Here is a 21,581-nt window from a genome sequence, read left to right on the forward strand (position 1 = left end):
ATCTCCTTCAGAAAGTTAAAAACAAAGTATTATCCTATTTGCACTTACATATATGTATATATAATAAATAAATAATTTTTGAAGATGTTTTTGATTTACCTTATCAATAATTAAGAAAAGATGAATAATTTATTTATTTACAAGGTTGCATATACAATTTATACAATTGATTTATAATTTTCATATTGTTTCATTAATCGTCTCCTCCTGTCATGACTTCCATAAATTCTGTAAATTGATACAAAATATATAAGTATTTATATAAAAAATAAAATAATTTATACAGTTATTAAAAATGAAATAGAAAATAAAAAATAAAAATGAGAATGTTTCAGATTTTATAAAATTTTGAAAATTGCATCATTAAGATTGTAAAAAATAATAGTGAAAAATAAGCAACACCTAATAGAAATTTTAGTTAATTTCTATAATCAATTGGTTTTGGAAATTTAATTATATTATTGAGAATGTTATTAGGCAGGTTAATATATAATAATTTATTAGTAAAATTATTCTGAATATTGAAAAAGAACATATTCAATTATACATACCATCAAAATCAACAGTTCCTGAGCCATCGGAGTCGATTTCAGCGATCATCATGTCCAGATCTTCTGATGTGATTTTATCATCTAATTCTTTCAAGATCTCACGCAAAACAGCTGTGGTGATGTAGCCGTTTCCTAGAAAATAAATATTAATTTTTAAAATTATTTTAATTTAATTTTTAACTTAAATTTTATATTTGCTTGCGATCAATACGAAAGCGCCCGTTGATGCGACATAGCAACATTTTACGCGATACTTCCAAAAATACTATTTTTTTATTTTTTTATATTCTACATCATGTTTTTAATATACTCATTTTGACATGAATCATAATATAATTATTATTTGTTCAGATTATATGAGATTTCCAATTTTGCTGTGTGTAATAAAGATTGATTGTTCAACATTGAAATTATATTTTTTGTTCGCAAGAACTTAATATTGATTGTTGGTATATTTTACTTTTATTTGTGCATAATTTTATTTAGTCTTATTGAATTTGACTTTTTTGTCTAATTCTGAATATAACGCAAATTATAAACTGATCAAAGGCCGGACAGATAATTTTTGTAATTCTTTGAATATTACTTTCGATCAACTTTTCAGTTTAAAATTTCTAATAAAAAAATATAATATATAATGCTAGTAATAAAGAATTAATATTTATACTTGTAAATTCTAAAAAAAAAAAATTATCCCGCAATTTCTATATTCTGGACTAAACTGAATAAACGGATACTACTCGTATAAATAACTACTTATCATATCTCTATAAGGATAACTCGGCCATCATTATTTATTAAAAACACTTCAAATTTCATATTAATCATAATGCTTTTTCATAATTAAAAGGTTTACCACTGGGTTACCTTTTAAAATCTTTATCTCTAACTACAAACCAATTACTGAATGTCTCCTGGAGACAGATTATAATTAATATGGCAATAAAAAAATCATCAGTCTTATTTTGTAATATGAACCTAATTTAAGTAGTTGTTTACAAGTGAGATGGGACTTGAATCTTGAATAATTTAATAAATAAACAAATACCTTCTTTGTCGTATAATCTGAAGGCCTCTTTGAGTTCAGCTTGCATAGCTCCAGCATCTTCCTCAACCATGAACCGAGCAGCTAGTGTTACGAATTCTTCGAATTCCAGCTCACCCGAACCTATTTTCGTAAATCAGTTTTAAATAAATTTCAACTGCTCTTGCATATATATTCTTAGATATTTACAAATAATTCGACATGGTGTTATTTTTAGTGTACTGCGACTGAGTCTCGGATAAGTTTGTTTTGTTATCTTACTAAACGTATATATTTAGATTATGTCGTCTTGCATTTTATGTATGTGGCCTATTTGATTTTCACAAGATACTTTATATTTAACACGTTGTGAGATTGCAGAAAATTATTTCACCTTACAAAAATCGTGCAATTTTTAAAAATTTGTTTTTTTACGCGATTTTTTTTAATAATAAAATTAACAAGTACTTTACGATAATACAATCCTGAATAAATGGGCAACACACCTTAGTGTATTTTTTAAATGAAGGGTCTCTCAAAGTTAATCAATTTTAACAATTTTAAATTCATAATTCAACAAAAAGTCTTCTTGAGAACTTGGGGTAATTGGTTATTATCTTTCAGTCCTAAGAATCAGGTCCTAAAAATGTTATTCACGATTACGGTTTTAAAGTTTAAACAAACAAAATTATTAAAAATTACCTACAATAACCAAAAAATTGTGATAGGGGAAAGTCCCGTAACGCCGGATGGCACCAAGCACCGGACACTCTATTTAACACGTATTATTTAAGCGAGTATAAATCTTTTCATTTCAAAATACAAGTGAAAGGGGCACTGGGGGTACACAAGTACAGGATCACGCGCCAAGCCTCGTCTGTGACGCACACGGCCACGGCGAGAGCAACCCTTTCCTGTTTTAGGCGTAAAATCACGGCGTCACCTAAATATCAATGGAAGTAATTCTGGCATATTTATGTATTTACATTTAAGTGGTATGCAAAGATAAAAGTTCTACTTGATTGTTATCCGTAAAATGGTGAAATATTATTCGATCTTTTAAGCAATTTTAGTAGGTGCCACCAAATGAACGAAAATGTCTGTCCCTTAGCACCGGACACTAAGTCGTCAACATATTGATATTTCTTGTGAGAATTTTGCGTAATTTATTCTAATTATTTAATTTTGTTCTGTATGAGTGCTAACGGTCACTACACACCCCCATTTTTCGTATTTCCTAGTCAAAGAATGAAAAGCTTATGAATGCACCAGCTGAGAGCATCGGTGTGGCCCAGCCAAAAGGGTGGATGAATAGTGACTTTTTTTTGCAATATTCAAGAATATTCGTCAAAGACACATGTGATAGTATTAATTATTTTTTAGCAAAGATTGCGGTTTTGTTAATTTAGTTTGATTTCTAACTTTGATATCTAACATAAGTCATAATTTAATAAACATTTCGTAAAATACTTTTTGATTTATTTATAAATAACCTTAGGTGTCCGCCACTTGGGGACTTTCCCGTAATTCAATCAAAGCTCTAGATTGCACTTAAAATTCGTAATTTTCGAACAACGTGATTTTTTTTTCAGGACACTTAACTTTCTTAATAAGACGGCTTTAGAAAGAAATTCAGAATTGGTCTATATCTTTTATTAATTTATTTTTAGAATAACTCTAATATTGACCATTTTTTGTATTTCGTGAAGCAATATAAATTTCCCAGTAAAAACTGATGCCTCCCTGGGACTGACCTGCTTGACATCAGGCAGTCCCAGGCGGTTATCAAACTTGGATCTTTTGATTCAAAGACTATAAGCTCCGAATAAATTTTAGTGAAATGTTAAATTCTAAAAATTCTGTATCTCATTACTGACCGTCTACGTCTACTTCTTTGATGATGTCGTTAAGCATGCCTTCAGTGAGGGAGATGCCCAACATTCCCAAAATCGTACCAACCATGACGACACCGATGCATCCTTTCTTCTCCTGATCGAAGGCATCGAAGGCATTCTTGAGTACTGTACATGGATAAAATACATAAATATTTATTTAAATAAAATCAATAATACCAGTTAAATCAAATTGTTGTTGAAATATAAAATACTTATTAAATTATATACTCAATAATCATATTAAAGAAGAACAGTAAGCAATTAAATACTTCTATTATTTAAATATTTATAGATTTTAATTATATTGATTTTAATTAGTATTTATTGCTTGATATTAATATAGGGAGTGAAAATTTCAGAAAAACCTCAAAGAAACCTTAACTCCTTTAACTGATTAACTAAAATAAAAACTAATTAAAATTGAATAAATAAATGATGCATTTAATTATTTCAAATATTTAATTAGTGCAAATTTAAAAAATACAGCAGTGCAAATTAAAAAAAAAATTAAAAAAATCTTACTTTAAGTAAAATGATATAGCTAAATTAGGAATTAATTGAAACCTAAGTAGAACATAATTCTATTAGATGATGACAATAGTTCTCATATTTCATGAATCCTTATTCCTATCACAATTAATTCAATTATTAGTATTAAATATATATATATATATATATATATATATATAAATATATTCAAAAGTAAACAAATCCTGAGCACGTGTATACGAACAAAATTGATATAATTGTAATTATTTATAATTGACCTATTTATAGACAACGCATCGGCTCGATCTTTATTATCTAAATAGTGTTATTTTTAACGATAAAAATAACATTTTCTCAATCAAGCAAACAGTATATTTTTCAAAAATAACAGCAGTTAAAATTATACAGAAACACTAATATATCAGGCAAACTAATTATAATTTAGTTTTCACGGAGTACCGTCAGCAGGCGACTAGATTACACTATGCGTATCTAAATTCAAAAGGACGATTTGGCTGGATTCCAAACATATATTTAACACTAATAGAGGTATCATAAAATAGTTTGTTATATTGTATGCGTGAAATTGGAGATTTTACAGTTTTATTTGTTTCCATTAATAGCTCATTTGATTTTGCAGTATACGTTAAGTAATATCGATTGTGTTGGTAGAATCCTTGAAATGATGCGTAGCACGTAGATTTTACTTTAACCGTTTCTTTTCACAGGTATTATATTGGCAGATTTATTAAAATTATGCTTAGAAAATAGATTTTAGTTAATACAAATCCGTTTTTTATTATCTCATGATAATTTCGATGATTGAATTCTATGAAGGATGTGTACTATAATCCATAGGCTTTCAAACTTTTTTGTACCGTAGACTCCTTTGGCTTTGCCGGGAGCCTTCTATTTACCCGATATAATTTTTTTAATTCTAAAGTTTAGTATTAAACATTCAAAGTAAAAAACAAAATATGTTAAGTTTATTAATTGAATTTATAATGACAAAAGTAAGCGATAAGTATATGTTTAATTGTCAACATTTGGCGACAATTTTGTAAGGTTTAATATTGTACTCCCGGCTAATGATGTCCAGTTTACATCTTTTTATTGCTAGGAGGTCAGTGACAACCCTAAACCTTTTTCTTGTCTATTTTACAAATATTTGATCGTTGATTTTAATTTCGTGGGCCCAGATTTTTTTTTTGCAGACGGGGACCCCCTAAATGATATTATAGACCTCAAGGAAACCATGTGGACCACTTTGGGAATCACTAACTTTAATCGATCGTAAATTAGTTGAAAATTTGCCATCAAGTATAATGTTATTAGTATTTATTAATTTTACTAAATATATGCCCTTGTGATTTAATTATTTAATTATTTTCATTAATTCATTTTTGGCTTCAAACATAATAACTGTCGAAAAAAGGAGAGCGTAGTTGCTACAGCCGTATCTGTAAATCAAAAGTCTCCAAAATTTTCCATAAAGGCAAAAATCTGATATAATGATCAGCTATAAATGATTTTATAAATCAGGGGACGTCCATTAATCACGTGAGGTTTTTAGGGGGAAGGGGAAGTTTGACAAAAAATCACGAAATATTACATGTGGGAGGAAGGGGTATAGTAAGATATAACGTGTATTTATTTTTTAGCTGATTTTTTTTAAAAAACCCAAACATTTTCAAAAAAGAAAATAAAAAATTTTACCATTTTTCCCGCAACTAAAAATACACGTGAGGTTTGGTAGGGGAGAGAGGGTAATTTTGAATATCACCAAGGGGGAGGAGGGGTCCAAAAATCACGTGATCACGTGATTAATGGATGCCCCCTCAGCGTGCCGCAAAAAGACAAGAAGAGAGAGATTTGAATTGTTCGTGAAATTTTTGGAAGAAGATAATTAGGAAGAATAATAGTTCTTTTAATTTAATGATTTTTTTCTTTAAATTTTAGAGAAATCTTTAACCCTCCTAAAGGCTTTCAAACAAATTTCTAAACGGGGCCCATTAAGACACGCTAACTCGTAAGCTTATTCGATCAGCTTAATTACTATTATTTTTTTGAAATCAATACATTTATTTTAGTTTTATAATCACCAACAGTTTTTTTTATAGATGTTGTGATTATTCAATATATTTTACGCCTTCTTTTTGATGTACTATTGCTAACAAGACCTCATTGCAATAAGACGTTTGAGCGAACGCGACAGCCGCAAAAGTTGGACACGTAAATTATTTTGGGACGTAGTATTTTTGACAGTAAATTAAGGCATATCGAAATCAAATTATAAATGACTTATATTACTCACACTAAAGTAGCGATTATAAAATTAAATCAGTCAGAATAAATCAATAAGCAGAAAAAAATCTAACAAGTTGATAGAAGAAAAATAAGAAATTGATTACCGCAGAAGATATTATCTTTATCTGCGTTCATACGCGCAGAAGGAATTCCTAATATTTATAAACTAATTTATTTCCGAATGGAAAATAATTCTTTTTTGCATATCTTTACGTTTCAAAGTTTTCTGAACATTTTGGCATACCTTAGAAAAAATTGATGTATGTGTGGAGACAAATTTTTGTCTACAATTTCAAGAGCACGGATCATCCAATTTATAATTCAGAAAAACTTCGATTTGTATTGATAGGAAAACGTGTTGATTAGTTTCTTGTGAAGATACGTGGCAAATAGTAAAAAAATGACTAATAAGTTTTAGAGAGAACAAATCATCCAATCAGAATAATATAAAAACATTGACGGAATTAAATTTTGGTTATATTTTGGACAAGGCAGATCCAGTGGTTTTGGAGATCCAGAAAAAAAGTTAAAAAAATGCTATTTAGTGGTCAAAATGATTATTAGACTTTTGCACATCAAATTATCAGATATTTTATAGAGTATTCAATAATAAGTACAGATTTTGTTTCTAATTCCTTGAGTTGCGTACCAAGATTTATAATGTTTGAAGTTCACTTATTTAGTTCAAACAAATGTCCTCGACATTTTAGACAGTATGGATCAACCGACTTGAATGGGTTCTCAAAACTCTCAAAAAATTCAATTTTTTTTTTTCAAAATTAATAAAAATAATTAAATTAGTATACGATGAGTTCCAGCAACTTGCCTTAAAGCACGGTGCCATGCATCACTAGTTAGATTATATGATAAGTTAAAAAAATTCGATAATACATTTAATTGAAAAATAGTGAAATATCTAAAACTCTATCTTAACTCTATTATCTGATTATATGATACGGCTACAGCAATTTTATTAACTATCTTTAGTACAATTCTATGTTTTGTAACTGACTATATTTTTATTTTTATTTAAAATGTAAGCAGTTAAATAATTTATAGAACAACCTATATATTCGATATAGGCTGCCAAAGCACGTGTCCATATAAACTCTTCATCATTCTCCAGTGTCATATTTCAAAACTCTTGAAATAGTTTTTTCGGCTTTCGAGTTTGTTTGTTATTGATGAATTGATTTATTTTAATTACTAACTCAGATAAGTTAATTTAATTTTTTTTGCAATTTAAGTCAATATTGTTTCCTCTTTGTTACACGATTACTATTGTTAATATCATTAACCAGTGTTAGTTTTAAAGTGAATAGGAAGGAAGAAGTTAAGGTAAATCAAAATAAAAAAAATAAAGTTTTTTATTTAAAAGATATCCCCAGAAATGTTATTAAAAAATAGTAAAATTCATTTACTTCATTTTTAAAAAATTACTTTGTAAATACTGGAACGTGATCACAAAAGCTTTTAATGGGGCTATAATAATCATAACAGTTTTCTTAGAAAATAAATTCGTTTTTGAAATCAATATTGTAACGAACTACTAAAATCTCTGCAGAGTTAATGTAAACCATCAGGCAGCTTATAATGGGTACAGTGTAGTAACATTAGCTGCCTCTCTGACGCAGAAAACTAAATGGAAACACCCAATTTAACAGGATTCAATAAAGTAAACAAACCGTCCACGCTATTTTCGCTTATATTCGTTATCTCAAATGACATAAAATGTCAAGAAATAATAACATAAGAAAATTGGTAGTATTCCATAGAATCATAACATGTAGCCGGCTCGAACATTTCTTCCGATCAAATAAAAATGGGAAACACGTGGTTAGGGTAGGTTCGCTTTTTGAACGATGAGGCATCGGTGTATAACCTCAATATTTTATAAAAAAATTGTCTGCAATTGTAACGTAGATACAGAAAATTCAAATAAGTAATATAAATTTAACTGCACAAACTGGCACATGAACACATGATATAGGACAATATCTATTGTCGTCACAATAATCAACTTTTAAAGCACTTGCGTAGCTCCTTGTTTTTACGTCTTGTAGTGTTAATACTTGAGTAAGTAAAATTTTACAAAATTGATGATATTCGCATGCATAAATAAAATAATAATTTAAATAACTTATTACATAAATATGTTAACACTTACGTTTGATTTGATCCTTGTCGAGCTCCTCCTGAAATGGTAATTCAGGATTGCATTAATTAAGAGTATTGGTAACGATTTTTTATATATGTAGGTAATTCACACTTTTTTAAACAACAACGATACACTTATTTTATTATTGATTTTCTAATGATAGGTATAAATTTATTTTGTTAGCAAAACAATTTATAATATTTATATCACTTGAAAGGATCCACGTTCAGGCTTACCATTGTTACTGTAGATCACAGACGACGCTTTCGTTCTTACTTAAACAAACTTCAGCAAGCAACTGACTGGTCCTCTAAAACCCATTCGGAAACCTACTAGGAGGGGCATTTAAAATACTTAAACATACATTATAGCAATTTCGTTCAAATTGATGAGAAGGGGAACACTTATTGCTCGAGATTTTTGCTTTTATTTTTGGTTATTGACATATCTCTGCCAAGATATTTTATACGTCCTAAGTTCTATTACAAATTTTGATGCTTTCACATGTACCGCACAGTATCTTCGCGCCAAATTAAATTTATGCTGTTACTGCCATCCTTGGCATGCACTTCGTTCTTTTGTTATAAAGTCTACATGTATTATATATGTATATATATATATATATATATATATATATATTTATATATTATATTTTACCTTGAAACACTTATAGGAATCACATTAAAGACCTTGTGAAAACTTTTGAACTATTTATGTGTGCATCTTTAGTACCCTTTCTCATACTTTTCATAAATGGGTTCTAAACACTTTTTTACATTTAGCATTATTATAATAAAATTTAACTTTAGGGCTATTTATAATGATTAATATGGACATTTTCGAATTTTATTACTCCCAGGGGCTTAAATACTTCCAAATTAATAAAAAAAAATTCTCTGAAAGTTTTAGCTCTTAATATTAACTTTTAGATAGTGCGCAATTCAATCAAAGTTTCGTATAGAACTAACAAATTTCGAAAATTTTAAAAATGTTTTTTTTAGGTATAACTTGGCGACAAATGAATTAAAAGTGACAATTCGTGTCATCTTTTATTGAAAATTCGACGCTCTACAAAACAGGTTTTTTATAATTTGGTTTGTAGAGCGTCAAATTTTGAATAAAACTTATTCATTTGTTCTTTAAGTTATATCTAAAAACCATTTTTAAAATTTTTGAAAATTTTCCCATGCTATTTCTATACAAAACTTTGATTGAATTGCGCACTATCTAAAAGACAATATTAAGTGCTAAAACTTAAAGAGGATTTTTTTTATCAATTTGGAAGCATTTGAGCCCCTAGAAGCAAAAAAAATCAAAAATGTCCTTATTAAGGACTATCCTAATAATGATATATTGTTTAAAAGTAGATAAAGTTTTCAAAAAAAAAAATAAATATGAAATATATGTGAAATTTATTAAAGTTCACTTAGCTATTAGTGATTTTTTTTGTATTTGTGAATTTCATTTATACTGCCAAAATTTGTTACACAATATATATTATTATATGTATATCGTCAAAATGCTAATAAAATTATCTACAACTCTGTAAAAAACTATTTTTTAATTTCGTACCAATAATAATGTGTAAAAAGAAGCATCACATAAGTACATCATAGTATGATTTTTTACATTATTTGAGATTTTACACTCTAATTTTCAATGTCGTTATAAATAAACCTACAAAATCGATAAAATTGCATGGTCAACATTATTGCAATCAATTTTCAAGTTTTTAAACTAATTACTTCTATATATAAAAAATGCATTTTTAATATAAAATTGAAAGCCTACAACATTATTTTTTTACAATTTCAATATAAAATTCAGTTTTTATTATTTATAAAATATTCATTTTTGTTTTAAATAAAAAAAAACAATACTAAAAATTTCAAATTTCTTAACATTTATAGAATAACTGTAATTTCAGAATTATTTAAAAATTTCGAAAAATCTGAAATTTGAAATTAATTGTAGTTCTCGCTATTTTCGATAATATCAATATTGAATTTGTTGAAAAATTTTATAAATTTAATATTTATTTATAAAACGGATATAAGTTCCAACAATTCTTGAAAGTTTTTTCCACATTGTAACATATTAGTCATAATTAAACAGCTAATACGTCGAATAAATATAATAATTTAATAATATTATTTGTTTAATTAATTTTGAATTTTTTTTTGCTGAATGTTGACACAGGTGTAATATCGAAACTAGTATAAACAAATAATTATATTATTCTTTATTTTACATATTGGCGGTTTAGTTGTACCTAATATATATTTATATATAATATCTAATGATATTAAATATTTATGTTTAAGTAAATTTATCTTATTTTCATATATATAATGAAAGTGTCAATCGTACGCCCACAACAAGTCAAGTGTGCTACGTTGAGTTTGGCTCAACAAATTCTCTATGATTAGATATTGATGTTTATATTAAGTAACTGAAAGCAATAAATTCAATGTATTCAAAGATCTCAACAAGATAACTTTCCGGCAGAAAAGTTTATATTTTGAGAAAATTTAGTTCAGTAATTCCTTGTTTTCCAGACGTTTTAAGCCATTCTGAATTATTTAGCGCGAAGAAAAAAATGTGTTTATATGTATGTGTAAATTGTATTTTGTTAATTTTGATAAGCATTTAAATATTATTTGATATAGCTTTATAAAATTAATCGCCTAGGTTAGATTGGAGTGATGATCGAAAACATGTGCTCACTCAAAATTGTCAAAACCATGTTTTATCGTCAGAGATATAATAATTCGAATTATTATTATAAAACAAAAAATATGAATATAAAGAAACTAATTTCCAAACTTGCAACTTTTTTTAAGACGATTGAAGGATTAGATAGAAGATTTTTTTTTATTCTACCTCTGCTACATAAGTCCAGTCATTTAAGCTTAAATTAGGTAAGAATCTAGGAATTTGAGATACCCAGCTGTAGGTCTGTAAATACCCTAAAATTTGTCTCAAAACCTAGATATGATATGTACACCCTACCATATGTAGGTTTTGAGACAACTTTTAGAGTATTCACAGATCTACAGCTGGGTATCTCGAATACCGAGGTAAACTTACTATAATGACTGGACTACACAATCAATTTCACAGCATCATCAATTTTAAAAGTATAAAACTTTTACGATATATCTGAATATGTCAATTTCCACATTAAACAATATTTTGATAATGATATGCCAATAATTGCAGTAAAAATCCATTAGTAGGGCGCACTCGGTACCGGCCTAGGTGCCGAACTATCGAAAATTCCGGACTATCGGGCGGTAATTATAAAAACAATTTAGTTAATAATTTAACTACGAAAACACTACCAAGTGTTGATGAAAAGCAGTCTTTAAAGGAGAGTCATTAGTCATGGAAAAACGGCAGTCATTAGTCATGGAAAAACTGTTAATTGGTCTTTGTTTTTTTTGGCTGCTTTTACCCTCCCCCACCTAGTGAAGATTTAAATTATTGCACAAATTTTTCAAATTCAAATTATATTTTTCTGCAGAGATTGTTTGGGTTGCTAAAATTATTTTTGAAGTTACATCAAGTCTTCGAATTTAATGTCGAAACCTGAAGTTTCTGAGCCATCAGAACCATCAGAATAATGACAAACACTTTCAGCAACTCCTAACTCTTGGCCGGCTAATAATTGTTGTTGTTTTTAATGTTTGTCTAGAAGGCAATATTTCAGTTGTTACCGACTGAGTAGTTTTTAATTTCATAAATATTTAATGAGCCAATATTAAAATTATTCCTTAATATATTTCTATTCTCGTCCCAACTATCCCCAAAACTTTTGAATTGTTCTTCAGCGTTTTTATTTGGTATAAAAGCACACTTTTGAAGAGAACCAAAATTTTCCGAAACGATACCGGACTATTGGGCTTTCCAGACTGTTAGGTGCCAGACAGAGGACTTCTATATTTCATACAACTTTTCTTTCGACAATTCCCATTTTCATTATCTTACCAATTATTTTTTTTTTTTTGAAAATTATTGAAAATATTAGTTTCAATATTTTATATCATTGCAACTAGTTTTCATACTTTATTATCTTTTTAATACTGCGCTTATTTTTTATTTTTCAGATTTGGGATTTAAAAATTTTGTATTTTGGGACTTTTGCGCGGTGAATATTTAAAAGAATTTTTAACGTGAGATGAATCTCAAGACATTAATCAATTTTAAACACTTTACAATTTGCGATATTATGATATTTTTTTTACTGTAATGAGTCTGCAATCCTGTATCCGAAATATAAAAAATTGTTTTATGAATGTTATAACAATTTCATTTGAATTTACTATAAGAGATTTTTGACCCTCCCTTCCCCTTGGTGATACGTGGTGATATTTAAAATTAACCCCCCCCCCCATCCAGCACCAAACATTACATGTAATTTTAGTTACGAGAAAAAAATGTAAAATTTTTGATTTTTTTGAAATGTTTGGATTTAAAAAAAAAAAATTCAAGTAAAAAATAAATACATGTGATATCTTACTATACTTCCCCCCACGTAATATTTTGTGATTTTTTGTCAAATCCCCCCCTCCCCCTAAAAAATTCACGTGATTAATGGACGCCCCCTAATAAGATTCTTAAAGTTGCAATGTAATTAAATACACTCATGTTAATTAAGAAAAGTTATTTTAAACGAAAACGATAAGTTTATAAATTGTAAGGTTGGGTAGGTATTAGTATATTCTTATAGACGATTACAAAACAATGCTGTAATTTCGTATTGTATCGTATGCGAGCCAAATTTTTCTTAGCGTAACTTTCCGCCTGTAATTCAGAAATGCTTACATTACAGTTATATATGTACAATATTGTTTCTTATAAACTGCTTACATGTTAATCCAGGGGCCGCTGCAGCATTTTCTTATAACCGATTGAATGGGAAGCCACTATACGAATTTTAGCGCGTGCTAGCATTGATTTATTTATTTTTGATTCGATGTCATGAGCGTAGCCAGGATTCTCCTAGTCCGAGAAAACGAACCAGAATCTACTATAGAGAAAATGAAAATTTACTATATGTTTGATATGCCCTTTAGTATAATGTGCATATATATTTATTAGATGGTAGAGTCTTGGATTTGTAAATATTTCGTAGAGCTTCGAACAAAGAATCGAAAAAGTTATAGGAAACAAAAAAAAAATTTTAAAAAAACATTTTTTTATTTATTTACTGTCGACGTTTCGGAACTTGGTACGTTCCATCTTCAGAACATCTGTCAGGAAACATGATCTTGTTGAGATTTAAGCAAACAATATGTTTAAGTTAAGCAGAAGATGATGGATTTTTTATATAAAATGAATAAAATTGTGAAAAAATAATGTACAGAAATATGGCAATATAATCAAAATGAAAATGATAAAAATAAATGAATGGATTATATAAAAAAATATTAAAAATGTTAAAAAATTAGATAGTTTTAGAAAGTTTTAAGGAAAGGTTACTAAAAAACAGAATTAATTATTAATTTCAGTAACCTTTTCTTTTTTCAAGCTCTACAAAATATTTAAAAATCCAAGACTTTACCATCTATATATATATATATATATATATATATATATATATATATATATATATATATATACTCGTATATATATATATGCGGGGCACAAAGGTACAATTTGACTTTGAGCAATTGTATTGTAAAAATCAAACCAATTATATTACAACAAAAAATTACATATAAAACAAACAACTATCTGACTATGTTCAATAAAACTCCCAACTAATTCATCTGTGTAAAAATGTGTTTTTTACTGTTTTTTTCAAAAATTTGCGACCTAGTGTTTTTTACCCCCTCGGCTTGCAAAAATGAGACAGCCAGAAGGTAAAGAGGGCGTCGATTAATCACGTGATCGATTTTTTAAGGAATTTATGACCTCTCTCTCCTCCTTGGCGATACGTGGTGATATTCAAAATCACCCCCGCCCCAACCGAACACAAAGTGTATTTTTAGTTACGAAAAAAATTGAAATAATATTAAGTTTTTTTTAAATGTTTAGATATTTTTAAAAAAAATCAGGTAAAAAATAAATACACTTGATACTACATACAAAAATAAATACATACAAAAAATTTAACATTGCAAAAAGCTTTCCCGGGCATCCATCAAATTATAGAAGAAAAACCAAGTTAGGTTTGATTTCTTTGTAATAAAATTGGAAAAGTTTCGAGACTTCTTTTGATTCATCTTCAGTGAAAAAAGTATAAGTATTTATGATATAAAATATATTTATGATATAAAATTTTTCTGAAGATAAATTGAGTACCATAAGAGTCATCAATATGAACTGAATAAACAGTTACAGTAATAAATATATATTTGATATGTAAGTCAAGGATTTGTTTTTAATTTGTGTGTGTTCTGATTAGTGTGTCGTAATATGAAAAGGATTTTTTTTTTGCAAAAAAAGTTTATATTCTATATTTTAGAATTAGATACTTTCCATCTTCAGGCTTTATATAAAGTATGAAACATTATCAAAAAACAAAGGACTTATTATTATTATTAACAAGGGGCAATTGTAAATGCAAATGATTTTGCTAATCTTAATCCTTATATAACATGTCTTTAAGCAGAAACAATAAAATATTATCACGGAATTGAATAAGAAAAACCATACATCATTCATTAATATTCACATTTGTTCGGAAATACAAGAGAATTTGTATTCGTATTCGTAATCTAGCGCACGCCGCAGAGTACTGCTGGTATGTAGATAAATTTGATGGTCTCCGACTGAAAAATGGATCAAGAATTCTGGATCGTGGCGATGTAGAAGATCAAGAGGAAGGAACTAATTGTTTTAACCAAATTTTTGGAAGCCTCTCTTTTTCGAAAGAGAGGCGCATAATTAACAACATTCACTTATGTGTAATACACATATATATACACATATATATATATATATCTATATATATATATTATATATATATATATTCATACATACACACACTATACTGTGTGCATGGCATCGTGCTTCAAGGCAAATTTCTGGAAATTTTCGTACCGTTCCCGATTTGTTACTATACCCCCCCTTAATAAAGGCCCTCAAACTACTACGGTACTATGTCTTATTTTGCAATTGTAAGATGTAAGTAACAAAACATAGTTTTAAAACCTTTATGAAGTTTTAGGTAAAAAATCGTATAACTTTTTTTCCCTACATAGGACCATTTGAAGAAATCTTGAGAAAAGTGGGCGAAGAGAGAATTCTACTGAGCACGATCCTGAAACGGAAAAGAAACTGGGTCGGACCCATTCTGCGAAAGAGTGCCTTCTACATAATGTCGTCGAAGGTAAAATAGAAGGACTAAAAAGATTGGAAAGAAGGAAAATACAGATGGTTGATGACTTAAGCGAGAAAAGAAAATATAGGGAACTAAAAGCCTAAGCACAGGACCAGAAAGCATGGAAGTATGGAAAGAGCAATGCAGAAATGTGAATAGTGGTGTAAAATGGTAATGAGTATAATAAACAAGAGAAAGAAAGGAAATTATTGATTTGTGGTGCTTTATACAACACTATAGACCTGCTTTCGGACAGACTAGAATTTATTATTATTACATTACATAGAACCACTATATACTGTGGTTCTATGTAATGTAATAATAATTACGGGTACTATCATGTTTTTTGAAATCAATTTGCAAAATTATTTTCATTATTTACTTCGATTCTAACTATGGCTTGTCAACTAATAATATAGCTACAAAAACTTTTAAACGTTTGCAATTTGGCTTGTCAATTTGTAATTAAAAAAACGACAAAGCATGTTTAGCTAGAAAAACTTCTAAACGTTCGTATGATCATTTGAGAACCAAATAAAAAAAAAAACACCGCAGCGCTGTGTGAACGAGCTTTTAGACATCTAAAAAAGTTTTCTAGGCTGCCTACTCTGCCAAGCTATTAGTGTTTAGTGAAAATGGAACTAGTTAAAACACTTTACGAAAATCGTTTATGAACCTCTCTTCTCTGTTAACCACTTAATATTTTTACTACTAACTATTCAAGTTGCATATTCTCATCGACATATCGAATTTAGTTGTAACACAGAATTCAATCTAACACAAAATACTGTACCAAAACGTCATATAATATTATTAATATAAGTATTGAATATAAGCTTTTGATAATTGTTGATAAAAGTCATAATGGATTAAGCTTAGGTTAAAGTGACTTAATTTTTATTTTGCAGTTCAAAGAATACAGTAAAATCTAATTTTAATCAAAATTATTATTATTTCAAAATTTATTGTTTTATTATTTAATTTATATTTTATGAAAATCTGTTTTAAATCAAATTTAAGATGATAATTTTATTAAGAAAAAAACTACTCGTTTTGATCCAATCTCATACAAGTCAATATACATAATATATAAATAAAATTAAAATATGTTTGAATTTTTGGTTTGAAATATTAAATAAAAAACCAAAAAAAACAGAATAATTGTTAAAACATATGATTTATTATATGACTATGTTTTGAAAAACCCATGGTAATGGAGAAGCGACTTTTAGACAATATCAGATCAAAGAAAAAGATTAATATAATTTAAGAAATCATACGAAACACAGTTTTATTGTATTTTTGCAACATTGTATGAAAAAGCCCATATAATATCGCAACGATAATAAGAATAAATAATAGTATGCCGAAAGACAGATCCATGGTTTGAGAGCACCACAAAACAATGATTCGCTTTTCACTTTCGTGTTTATCATTCCCAATATCCACTATATCACTTTTTTATAAACATTTATGCATTTAATTTACCATACTTCTAATTTCATACTTCCTGGTTCCCTTCTCGATTGCAATGATACATATAATTAGAAACAACGTTTTCCAAAGGGAATCCATCCAGTTATTAACAATAAAACTTAAAAACAGTTTTTTAATAATTTTCCATACGTTTTGAATACCAATTTGATTCTTCTTTTGAGGGCAACTATAAAATATAATAAATATTTAAAATTTATAGAATAATCAATAAATATTAAATATATTATACAATAAGGTAAACTAAATGTTTTTTCTTTAATTCCAAACGTTTCGACATACAATTTGATGTCATCATCAGTGGATCTATAAAGTAAACTAGTGGGGTGTATGGCATCGTGCCTTAAGGCAAATTGCTGGAACTTCCCGTACCGTAACGGAATGTTCGAGGAATACTGAATGTTTTCAACTAGATTATTATTAATATTGTTATATTGTCTAATATTCATAATAACTAACATAAGAATTATATAAACTGAATTGCAAAGTTGAAATTATTTGTTTAAAGTATATTCGAACTATAGTCAGAATTAAAAATAAAAACTGAATTATTTTCGATATACAAAAAAATTTTTTTTTGAAAAAAAAAAGTTTAAACAAAATTTGTTTTTTCTAAAATCAATTATTTTGTTAAGACAAGCAAAAAGTTTTTCAAATCAATTATATCGGACGCTTAGTTCAGTCAAAAACTGCCATTTTTTACACATTTAGCTTCGTATCTTCGAAATGACTGGACCTGCCTTTGCCAAAAACTAATAAACACTTCACAAGATTATTTTATAAATCTTTGCCTTTTTCATTTCAAAAACACATGAAGCAAGTTCCAGGAGTCGCCAGATGTGATATATTTTCAGAGCATTACAACGTGGGATAGGAGTAAAATATATGCATTTCGAAAGCATATATGCATGGTAACTTGAGACGCTGTTTTTTTAGAAATAGCAACTGAGAGGTGATTTTACACGAATTCGTTTACTATTAAAAATATTCACGAAAAATTAAAATTGCTCCTGGCACTGACGATGTTGGCCACAAAATATTTTAAAGCACATCAGTTCAATATTATAATCCAAATATAATTCTCAACGATTTTTAATTATTCATTCGTGATGATCAAATATCAAAGGTCGATTAATGAAGTTCATTCACATTAGTCGAAGTGAAATGATAGTATATATCCGTGGCGACTGATGAATTTTATGTACGCCACTGCATTTGATACAAATTTTATCAAAGAGGAAAAGATACAAAAACATGTATAAAAATTCATTGAAAGTGTTAGGTATTAAAGGTACAGTTTCATTAGAACATGCAAAAAATGGTACGACAAATTTGAAACCGGTGATTTCGTGCTTTCTGTTTTGGGCTTTGATCTTGTCAAGGTAATGTTGGAGCAAAATATTATTCTGACAACATCGGAAATCGCAGAAAGGCTTAATTCAGGCCAACAAACCATTTCTAACCATATTCCGAAGATAGGATTAGTGTAGAAGTACTCAAGACGCGTGTCATATGAAAAAGTCAAAAAAAATTTGGATGATCAAGTTGTCATATGCACATCTTTGCTTGCTCGGAACATAATTTTGAACCGAATGATAACTGGGGATGAAAAGTGGATTTAAACTCTGATTATTACATGTTTTAGCCGTACAAATTGTATTAATGGGTAAAAAATTCAAAAATGTCAAACAAGCTTTAGTTCAACTTTTGCATCTAATTGACCTCACGCTGTCAAAAGATCCTTAATAATGGTGGCAATGAATCATTGATTTGTGGTGGCTCTTACACCATGAACCTGCCTTCGGGCAGATTACCATTTATCATTTTTTATAGACGACGCACGTAGAAAGGGTAAATATTGAAAAATAATATACGAAAAAAATATAACCTACAACTACAAATTATGTATTGCTAAATGAATTGAACTTTCCATGCGCCCCGAAATAAAATTTAATTCGGTTTTTATTTGTTTATTAACTTATCACATACAATTTAATAACATGATTTAAAAAACATTAATATATTTAAAAGTAAAATTTGACCAACAAATATAAATCTAATTAATAATGCATCTTCGTTTGTTTATAGATCATTTTGATATCATATAATGGGATATGTGCTCCTGGATAGTTTATACTATTAATAGTATTCTATGTTCAGAAAGGAGTGCATTGAATTTAATCTATAAGAACATACAAAGTTGACAATGATTACGATCGCACAGTAACTGCGAAATTTTATATATAATAAATAATATATCTTAACGTTATATACATGTCATTCTTATGTAACATGTTATACCAGTTGTCATTCTTAATTTTTTATTAGTAATTGTGTTTATCACTAATCACTAAATTTTAAATATGTATTATACAATTTTTTTAAAAAAATTCTCTATAAAAATTATACAATGTAGATTATCGTTAATTAGGTACATCTAAAATATACATAGATCATTAGCATAAAAGTCACATTTTTTGCTTAATAAAATTTTGGATAAACATTACATATACAATTTTATTAAATTGACATTTTATTAACATTTAAACATTAACTTAAAAATTTAGGGTGATATGTATTTGATTTTATTTTATTAATTATTGATTAATAGAAAAATTTTATTCACTTATTGATAAATACATTGATATAGACTCGGCTTGATAAAAAGCGATTATTATCCATGCCATAACTTATTAATGTCTACACGTTTAAACAAGCACACTAAATTAAAATCAGAAATTATGCAGAAAAATCATAATTAAAAATATTAGCAGAAGTCGAACAATCTTAAAATTGATATTTAATATTCCATATTTTCGTAGTTTTGCAAGGACTGCCGATTACGATTTTCGATTTTACTGGGTTTATTATAAAATTAAAATTTTGAAATTTAGAGTTGTTAAATATCACAACGGAAAGGTAATCAATATCTACTTTTTAAGACCTTTTTAATTTCATAGAACATACACTCAGAATAGAAGCAAAATAAATCAAGTATTATTGATAAGCAGCTTTGCAATTGCTAATAACATGAAGTGAATAATATTATTAAATTACTCTTCGAGTTTACAAACAATAAACAAAAATGTTTTAATAAAGATTTCGGAGAGGATTATGGAGAAGAAAAAATTGGGTTCCCTCATTCTTTACGTATAATTGTTCATATTATATGAAAATGTTATAATATGAAACTACATCAAGTTTTGTTAAAAGTAATGTTGATTAAACATATTATTCACATTATCAGCAAATTAAGTAAAGAATTAAGTGCACTTTTTTATAAAATATAAATTGAAAAGATCAAGAAGTTTTACAAGTTTCAACTTATTGTATTGTATGTATATCTATTCTCGAGTGCAAACAGTTTCGCTGTTATGATATTTTTAAATATTTTAGCAAATTAGATATTATGAATTTTAAACTGTTTTAAAAGTGGTTTATGTATATATATATATATATATATATATATATGTATATATATATATATATTATTCATAAATAATTTACGGTAATATGAAAAGTACAATATTGACATTAGTGTAGGATATATCAAAGATTATTCTACAAATAATAATTCAATTTTGTTATTTCTTTCATTAATTTACGGCAGTGAAATGTACACATCTAAAACACTTTAATTAACCATGTATTTTTTTCTTTTAACAGCGATATTTCATGTAACATAGCTGCTGAAATGTCGTCTAAATCTGATCTAAATATAAAAATATTTTATAATCATTTTCGAATTTAGTTCAAAATATGATTTTTCACGACCTAAAATACATTTATATCATTTTAAAAGTGATTTTACGAATAAATCGAAAATAAAATTATATTATAAGGCGCACGCATTCTGATATCGCATAATAAATTTCTTGTATAACTATTGATATGTATTGATAATAATCAACGTATTAGTTTGATATGTTTTGATATGTTTCGATTTATACATATAGATATATATGTACATGTATATAAATGTATTTATATAAATATGCATATATATAAATATTAGATTAATCCGTCAGATTTGTTCGGTACTTCACTGACACTTGAAGACAAGAACAAATGGACAGATAGATACTTAATGTAAGTCAAATTAAATACTTTTAATAAAATTTAAAACATATTTTTGTCAATTCGTAATAATTAAGTTTGATGATAATGGCATCATTCGATGGCTAGCCTAACAACGTTAATGATATTTTTTAAATGCTGATCTTTATAGTTATAATGATATAAACAAATGTGATGAATCGCTAAATATCTTATTATATACAATATCTTTTTAATGAATTATTTGAATTTGTACAAATTATGCTTCATCATATAA

The 21,581-nt window shown here is 27.5% G+C and overlaps 1 protein-coding gene across 1 annotated transcript; it reads right to left on the reverse strand.

Moving 5' to 3' along the window:
• Window positions 1-119: 119 nt before the first annotated feature.
• LOC113378774 (troponin C) lies at window positions 120-8,758 on the reverse strand. Its single transcript, XM_026619368.1, has 6 exons — window positions 8,661-8,758; window positions 8,434-8,461; window positions 3,453-3,596; window positions 1,600-1,719; window positions 552-683; window positions 120-228 (listed from the first exon to the last, which is right to left on the reverse strand). Exons 1-6 carry the CDS (start codon window positions 8,661-8,663, stop codon window positions 194-196), a joined length of 462 nt encoding a protein of 153 aa, XP_026475153.1. The 5' UTR covers window positions 8,664-8,758; the 3' UTR covers window positions 120-193.
• Window positions 8,759-21,581: the final 12,823 nt, after the last annotated feature.

The sequence above is a fragment of the Ctenocephalides felis genome, unplaced genomic scaffold, assembly GCF_003426905.1.
Source record: "Ctenocephalides felis isolate EL2017-DRISC unplaced genomic scaffold, ASM342690v1 CF-g0.4_SCAFFOLD_01886, whole genome shotgun sequence".
In the NCBI taxonomy this organism is placed as follows: Eukaryota; Metazoa; Arthropoda; class Insecta; order Siphonaptera; family Pulicidae; genus Ctenocephalides; species Ctenocephalides felis.

Coding starts and splice junctions, on each gene's coding strand:
- LOC113378774 (XM_026619368.1), bottom strand. Junction 3,597..8,433: donor CGACAAGGATCAAATCAAAC/GTAAGTGTTAAC, acceptor ATCCATGTACAG/TACTCAAGAATGCCTTCGAT. Junction 229..551: donor AGGAACTGTTGATTTTGATG/GTATGTATAATT, acceptor ATCAATTTACAG/AATTTATGGAAGTCATGACA.